The following is an 8,231-nucleotide window of genomic DNA, read 5'->3' as shown; positions in this document are numbered from 1 at the left end:
AAAAAAAATGTGAAAAAGTGAAAAGTAAAAACTAATAAATACCAAGTGCCGATGAAACATAAAACATTTTCCATTTCTAGTTAAGTCATGTTCGATCATTTCGGCCGCAGGACCTTTTTTAGACACGCTTGCTTAGCGTAGGTAATCTCAACTCAATTTGCTGTCCTCTCTCTCGAAGACCGAAAACCGGGGTTCCTAAGGATCTTAAGAACACCGAGCGCCGAACATCAAAACATCGATTCTGTGGAAAATGTCAAACGAAAGAGAGAAAGTCAAGTGCGCCAGCAGCCCGATTATTTATAGCCCCGATCAAAATTAGAGCGATATCTGGTTACCCCAAGGAAAGGACCAAGGATCAAGGATCCGAAGCGTGCCCAGAAGTCGAAGTTACTCGAGTCTCGAATCTCGCATCTCGAGTATGTGTTATGTGCCACTTGGATTTTAGCTCGGCCTGCGGAATTTTTCGAGTGGCCATAGGTGTGGTGTCAGTTAGCCACAAATTCTGGGAACTTCACTCCACGGCTGCTGATCTAATTTTCCAAGTGGTTACTTGTGTCCTGGCAATTGTCGCAACTTCATTTTGTGATGTGATTTCATAATTTGTTTAATTTGTGTTTTCTAACAGGTCGCAGGGCAAGTACTTTACATAAAACACAAAAAAAGGGGGCCCCTAAGGGAAACATTTATTTAAGCAAATCTATTAAATCTCACACGATTGATATGAAACTTTATATAAAGTTGTATTATAATGAAATACATCATTGTAGAGAAGAATATCCCCATATTCCTTGGGTATTTCATATTATTTCAGTTTTATTGAGTGTAAATTTAGTTTTTGATTTTAGAACTTTTATGAGAGGCAATAATTCCGCAATAAAAATTTAAATTAAATTAAAATAAAATAATGAAAACCTACTAAATCTAACACGATTGATCAGAAACAGTATTTATGGTTGTATTTGTATTGTTGTATTGTTATATTTTCATATTGTTTTAACTTGAATTTTTAGAACTTTATTTCTTTTTAAAGAATTCCCCTTAAAAACTTTAATCCGTATAACAATTTACTTTAATATTAATATAAATACAAATATTTTTAATATATAACCATGTTTTACAACAAAAATTCTATAAAGTCTTTATAAAATATATGTTAAATAACTAGATCATTATTAAATAAAGCATTGTGAGGAAGAACACTTGTATATTCCTAGCAAAACTCACATTTCATTTTCGTTAATAATTTTTTAGGCGTTTGGGGAAAATCTATAAACAAAAACTATTTAAAAAGGCACCGGCCAACTAACATTGCCATTGATTCTGCAACCCATACTTAAAATTACACTTTCGCCCGAACAAGACTTGATGGAGAGCACTTTTCGAGCCATTAAACCGACCAAAACAAAAAAAGACGAATCCCTCATGTTCGGGTTAACTCCTCTACGCAATAAAAAAAATACAAAAAATTACAAAAAAAAAAAAACACAAAAACAAAACAGACGAAGAGACGCAAAGAAAAATTAACAAATCATAACATCATCATTTATCATCATTAAGCTGCAAGATTTTATTTTGTATTTCTTGTTGAACATACATTTTTTTTGTTTTTCTTATTTCGGACTTTTCCCTTTTGGTTATGTTTTATTTTCCTTTGCTGACCGCAGACTTCAGTTATAAATCAATCAGATTTTGTTTGCCATTTAGTGGAGCGCCCCAAAAAAAGGTGGAGGTTTGGAAGGCTTAAGCGGCCAACGCGGCGTATGATTAACGTGCGTGTGAAGTTGTTGGGCTGCCCATGCATCACACCCTCTTCTTTACACCCAAAAAAAAATAGTCATCGAAACTGAACTATTGTTACCAGAGTTTTTAAACAATTGTGTATGAAAAAATTTCCCAATAAGATGAATTTTAAATACCAAAATAAAACTAATTATATAAATAAATATCAGATAATACAATCGATTCCAAAAATAGTCAAAAGAAAGAATTTTGTTACAATGTTATATTTGACGATAATACAACTATATATAAGGTTTCATACCAATCGCTTGAGATTCAATAGATTTGCATAACAAAATGTTTTGTTTTTTTTTTGGGTGTAGAAACTCTTCAGTTTTCTTCGGATCTCCATGGCTAACCAATCCAAAAGCGGGGTTGTCAACCCAACCGCTTGCACAACAGGCAAATCCCACAGGCAAATGTGCATTGGGTGATGCCCCAGTGGGCGTGGCACTTTCGGGGGCTTGGCGCTCACTCAACTTGAAAATTGATTGATGCCCGGCCAGGGCAGCATAAATCAATATTTTATATTGGCCGCCGCAATCGATCTGAGCCTATGCGGCCACATCGGATTCGGATTTTGGATCTTGTATCTGCGGCCAGATTGGCAATCTTCACGCCATCATCTTTTTCTGCCAGGACAAAATCACCCGTTTAATTATAAACCCTGTTGGGGCAATTCATTTCGGGCTGCCAGCGAAAAAAGCGAAAAGTGGGATAGTCGGGCCATCTAAATGGACTCTTATTGGTTGATTGCCTCAGATTGAATATACTATGTATGCCCAAGTTCTGAGTTACGATCGACTAGCTGAGATTAAATTAAATGCAAAGCTGGAAAGGTGGAAAGAATCTTGTGGCTCGTATCTTGTTCTATAGATCTATACCACATTTTGGTTGAAGAAAAAACTAGACTTGGTTGGGGTTATTATGAAAACATTTAACAAAAATTTGTGCTTTGAAACAATTCCATATAATTGCCAAAATGCAATTAATTAGAAATTATATTATATATTTACTATATAATATAATTTAATATTAATAAGCAAGCCTAAGGCGATGTAAATTTTCTTTCTGATTTTTGCCACTCAAAAAAACATATTTCTGGATATATGGAATATTTCAATAAAATATATTTGTGGCTCTTCAAAAGGCTTAATAAATTTACTTAAGTTATTTCCAAATAAGAAATATAACTGATCAATTAATGGAAGCAATTATTCCTAAGGAAAATCTGGAATTTAAACAATTAATTTTTATTACGTAGACATTAGAAACGATATTGAAAAGATTTAATCATCAAGAGTTTTTATATCAACAAAATGAATTCAATAATGATATTCTATAATGAAGACCTCTTCGAGTTAACCATGTTATTACACTTTTTTAAGTGATGGCAGACATTGATGAAAATAAATCTGTGAATGGTTCATTAGGTAAACCTTCTGAGTGTCTTAGAAAAAGTTTCCATTATCCATTATCCAAGTGCCGCCAAAGATCAGCACCCAAAGCAGATCAAGTTCGCCGGAAGTTGGGAAGCTTCCTGGGTTCTGGATTCCCTCTTTATGTGTATTATAATAAACCACCCTTTCTTGAGATCAAACAACCCTAAAACACAAAAATAAAACCCATCATAAGGGTGCGTCGGGATCGTATAATAATAAAAACTGGATTCGCTTTGTTTTCCGATATAATTTTGTTCGTTTTTTATTGTTAGGATTTTCTGTGTGGGGATTTTGTCGCCTTGTTATTTTTTTCGCTTTTTGCTGTTGTATATAATTTATCTTAAAGACAATTAACAATTATTATGGTACACAACTAGATGGTTTCTCTCATTCTATATGTTATGGCTTAAAAGTCGCTTTATATATATATTGTATATGTACAGACATGCAAAAAAAAATGCCTTAACCTTAAGGTTGGAAAAAAAATGTGGGGAAAAAAATTCAAGTTCTAGAGCTAGCTATATGTTTAGTTAATATACTCTATATATAATAATATCTTATGTTTTAGTTTTTTTTATTTTTTGCTTTAATTTTCACATACATTTTTATGTCAACAATAAACACTGAAAAAAAAACACACACACACACACTATGTTATATTTATGTTCTACACTTGCTTTGTTATGGGGACTTTATGGCATTTGTCTTATCAACGTTTTAGCTATAACAATTTGGGAATTATTAGGCAGTGGCATGTGGATGATAGGCCGCTGCCCAGGCATTGTGATGATGATGCGGATGCGCATGTGGATGCGGATGCGGATAGCCATAGCTGGCCGTGCCCGTTCCAAAGTCAGCTGGATAGCTGGCCGCATATTCCGATTTCATGTGACAACTGGAGCTGGAATCCTGGCTAGCTCCGCTGGCCAATCCGCTCATGGTCAGGCCATATTCCGCCGCCAATTGCGACTCACTTTGCATGGCCAGTGCGGCATAGTGATGTTGGGCCAGGGCTGTGGCGGAAGCGGTGGCGGTGGCAGAAGCAGCCGGCGAGGATGCCGCTGCGGAGGCAGTTGCTCCACCAGTCGTCGATGCCAGTGCCACGGGTGAACTGCCGCTGGAGGATGAGGCCGAGGACGATGAACTCGCTGAGGTAGTGGCTGGTTGTGTTTGACTGCGACTGCTCCAGGGCTCCACGGAGTAGCTGGTGGCCCCCATTTGCTGCCCGTTCTGCGTCTGCTGCTGGAAGAGTGGCGGCGGTGGTGCTGGCAGGGCACTGCTACCCTGGTAGATGCTAGCATAGGGTGCATAGTTCACCAACGGAGTCTCCAACTGCTCCTGCTTAAACTCCACGGGTGGGGTCAAGGGTTTGCCCTGAGACTTCTTCTCACGCTTCTCCTGCTTTATCGCCGACGCAGCCTGCTCCTTGGCCTCCGCGGCCAGTGCCTTCTTGCTCTTCTTGTCCTTGAAATGCGTCTTCTTGTGCTTGCTCAGATGATCGCTGCGCGAGAATTTCTTGGAGCAGATGGGGCAGGCATAGGGTCGATAGTTGGTGTGCGTCCTGCCGTGGCGCTGCAGCTCATCGGATCGCGAGAACCGCTTGCCACAGGTGAGGCACAGAAACGGACGCTCGCCCGTGTGCCAACGCAGGTGGGTCTTCAGATGTGAGGCCTTACCGTACAGGCGCTCGCAGCCGGGAATGTGGCAAATGTGCTGCTTGCGTCCGCGCTCATCCGGACCCACAATCGGCGGCAGGCCGCTCATCTCGTTTGTGCAATTGGGGCACGTGCAGCGCACGGATCGCCGCTGCAGTTGCGTCTGGAAGGCAATGTCGTCGAAGTTGAAGCCCGGATAGCTCTGCGAGCTCCACGGCTGGTACAGACGCTCCTGGTGCGAAAACCAGGCGGCGGATGAGGACATGCCCACCGGATTGCCGTAGTAATCGGAGGCGTACTGTGCATACGGGAACTGACTTCTGGAAGGAGCAAAATAAAGCGGGGGAAAAACATGATTAGTTAACTATTCTGATATATGTATATGGTATAGTATATAGACAATATCCCATTTACAAAAAAATAAAAATATAAACTAACACGGAATGTTTTAAATTAAGAATATAATACTTTGAATATTGTATTCGATATGTAATAGTATATATAATACAATATTTTGAATATATCCATCAACACTCTATTTATAGAACAATGTAAATATTGCATTGAATAAAATAAATAAATTAAAGCTCGAATATAAACCATTTTAAATGTTTTTTTCTTCTGTGTACGCAAAGATTTTAATCCAACTATCATTAGCAGTTTAAAATGTTTTAATTAATTGCTTTAATCACCGCGTTTTCCCTATCATTAGAAGCTGAAACCTTTCGTTTGATTAGAAAGTAATAACAAAGTTTGCAATAAACGTTATACTATTTAAATCAACCCGGGTATTAATGCCATAAATTGTACTGTATTCAAATTAATCTATAATTTAATTAACAGCCTGAATGTGGGATCTATATTTATGATGAAGTACTTAATCTTTAATCAATCTTCAATCTACGTCTAATCCTATAGATGATCCTATAATCCCGTCTTTATCTTTGTATATTATGAATAATTCTATTTAACGATTTTAGCTGTGACCCTTTGTTTAATGATTTTATATATTTGATATACTATTCCCGCCTTAATATTTGTTTTCTATGGCCGATTTCATCTTAAAGTTTGAACTGTAACCGATTTTGATATACGTTTGTGATCCGATCTTCATAGTATTCATATTTTGACTTTTAATTTGATAATTTTAATAAATACTTTTTATTTATGATCCTTTGATTCGTTCTTTAAGTTTATATTCTTTGGATGATCCTTATTTAGTTTGATTTTAAATATTTTAGATTATATTCACATCTTAATGTTGGATGGTTTGAATCTTGAAGTTTGAACTATGACCTGTAGTTTGAATGATCCTAAGATCCCCTCCTAAAGTCTGAAGACTATTATATGGATATGGATATTTACCTTGGTGGCCCCAAACCGGAGTAGGCGGTATTCCAGCCGTAGGCGGCACTGGCGACCGCTGCGGCTCCAAGGTCCGCTGCTGCCGCTGCCGCTGCTGCCGCCGCTGCTGCCGCCGATGCGGCCGTGGAAGTGGGCGATGAGGCGGATGAGGATGTGGATCCCGATAGCGATCCCGCTGCTCCTGCTCCCGTGCCTGCCGCCGCCGCCGCCGCCAAGGTCGTCGAGGTGGGCGTGGAGGGACTGGCCGAAATGGAGGCAAAGGATTGGGCGGGCGAGGGGAAGATGCTGGGCGAAACGGAGGCGGATGAGGGCGCCGACTGGATGCTGGAGTTGGGCGAGGCGGTGCCCGTGGAGGAGGGATGCGGATATGGCAGTTCCAGCTTCATGGCCGGCTTGCCGGAACCGGAACCGGATCCGTACATGGGCGAACTGCCGGAGCTGGAGCCGGAACTGGAGCCGGAGAGGGAGTGGGCGTGGGCGTGGGAAAGGGCGGCGGCACTGAGAAAATCATGGTGTTGCTGCTGCGATTGCTGCTGCTGCTGTTGCTGCTGCGGCAAGTGTTGCTGCATGTGTTGCTGCTGTTGCGTCTGTTGCTGCGGCATGTGGAGGTGATGTTGCGCCTGCTGCATGTGCAGATGATGTTGCTGATGCTGCTGCTGTTGCGCCTGCTGCGTCTGCTGCGCCTGATGCTGTTGCGCATAGGGATTCAAGTAATTGCAGGCCGCATCGATCATGTTGAAAGGCTCGTCGTAAATGTGCTGTGGTTTAATTTTTTGGCTGCTGCTGCTGCTGCTGCTTTTGCTGCTTCTTGTTGCTACTGCTACTGCGTTCGTTAGCAATTTTCGCACATTGCTCTCGCACTTATTATGGCACGCTTTTCACTTTAGTTTTATAATTATAGTCTTTTGTGGCCGGCACACACACGTAATTGCATATGCACGCGGTGAACACGGAAAAAACACAAACAAATTAAAGGCCACCGAAAATTCGCCAATGTATATTCCCTATATATATTTATATCAATATATATACATAGATGTGCGTATATATGGAATTGAAAAACGAGCGGGCTTCTCTGCTGCGTCTTTTCGGTCTGCTGCTGCTGCTTCTGCTGCTGCTGCTGCGCGGGATGTGATACAACCACCGGTAATTATCGTCGACGATTGCCGACTGAATTCCAAAACGCGGCGAGAGAGTCTAACAACGTACAAAACGAATCACTGGCTGCGGGCAGCGGCGCGGGCAGAGGGCAGCGGCAGAGCAGCAGAAATGCTGCTATCTCGCCCTCACGCCTGTGTAGCCAGCTTGGAGTGCGTGTGCCGCTGCTTACTCGCTCTCGCTCTCTCTCTCTCTCTCCCACTCTCTTTTGCTCTCGGGCAGACATGGTGGTTGTTTTGGGCCACAAAACGGTGCCTTCGGGGCAACTAGCTTGATCTTACTCGCACTCTATGGCCGGCAATGGGAGCTCCTCTGTTCCACCACCATCCTGCTCTCCCGCTCTCTCCTGAGAGTTATGCTCTCTTTACCTATTGTTGCTTTTGCTTCTGCTGCCGCAGGCGTTTTGTTTTAATTTCTATGTGTGGGTTTGTGTGTCAAAGCAATTGGGTGAGCATGCCTTTAGTGTTTGTTGTTGTTGTTGTTATCCTTTGGTGTTTTTCTTCTAAGCTGTTGTTGTTGGAGCTCATATTGCTCCATGTCGCTGTTTTTGTACTTGTTGTTGTACCTGTGGTCAAACTTAAACTTTAATTCAAAAATCTGGTTTACCTTTAACCAACATTTATTCAGCATGAAATCCTCAAGATCATTTGTCTTAAAGTAACTATTATTTCCAGTTTTTTTTCCATTTTAATGCCAAAAATTATAAATTTTCAATTCTTAAAATTAAAAAAAAAATGTTAATACCAGGAAAAAAAATGTTTTTAACAGTTATTGAAAATTTAATTTCCCAAAATTGGCAACCTTAAAATCTTCGGGCATTACCATTTATTTA

At 40.6% G+C, this 8,231-nt stretch overlaps 1 protein-coding gene across 1 annotated transcript; it reads right to left on the bottom strand.

The window, feature by feature from the left end:
- Positions 1-3,484: 3,484 nt before the first annotated feature.
- LOC108137233 (transcription factor btd) lies at positions 3,485-7,403 on the bottom strand. The gene is made up of 2 exons (XM_017258812.2): positions 6,242-7,403; positions 3,485-5,196 (listed from the first exon to the last, which is right to left on the bottom strand). Exons 1-2 carry the CDS (start codon positions 6,973-6,975, stop codon positions 3,963-3,965), a joined length of 1,968 nt encoding a protein of 655 aa, XP_017114301.1. The 5' UTR covers positions 6,976-7,403; the 3' UTR covers positions 3,485-3,962.
- Between the last annotated feature and the right edge of the window lie 828 nt (positions 7,404-8,231).

This window comes from Drosophila elegans, unplaced genomic scaffold, assembly GCF_018152505.1.
Source record: "Drosophila elegans isolate 14027-0461.03 unplaced genomic scaffold, ASM1815250v1 contig_149, whole genome shotgun sequence".
In the NCBI taxonomy this organism is placed as follows: domain Eukaryota; kingdom Metazoa; phylum Arthropoda; class Insecta; order Diptera; family Drosophilidae; genus Drosophila; species Drosophila elegans.
Note: the sequence above shows the minus strand (reverse complement) of the source record. Positions and strands in the feature narration are given on the sequence as shown.

Bases quoted from the DNA above. Each gene is read 5' to 3' on its own strand.
- LOC108137233 (XM_017258812.2), bottom strand. From the start codon at position 6,975: ATGATCGATGCGGCCTGCAATTACTTGAATCCCTATGCGCAACAGCAT. The intron at 5,197-6,241 runs GTAAATATCCAT...TGCTCCTTCCAG, and splicing joins TCCGGTTTGGGGCCACCAAG to AAGTCAGTTCCCGTATGCAC.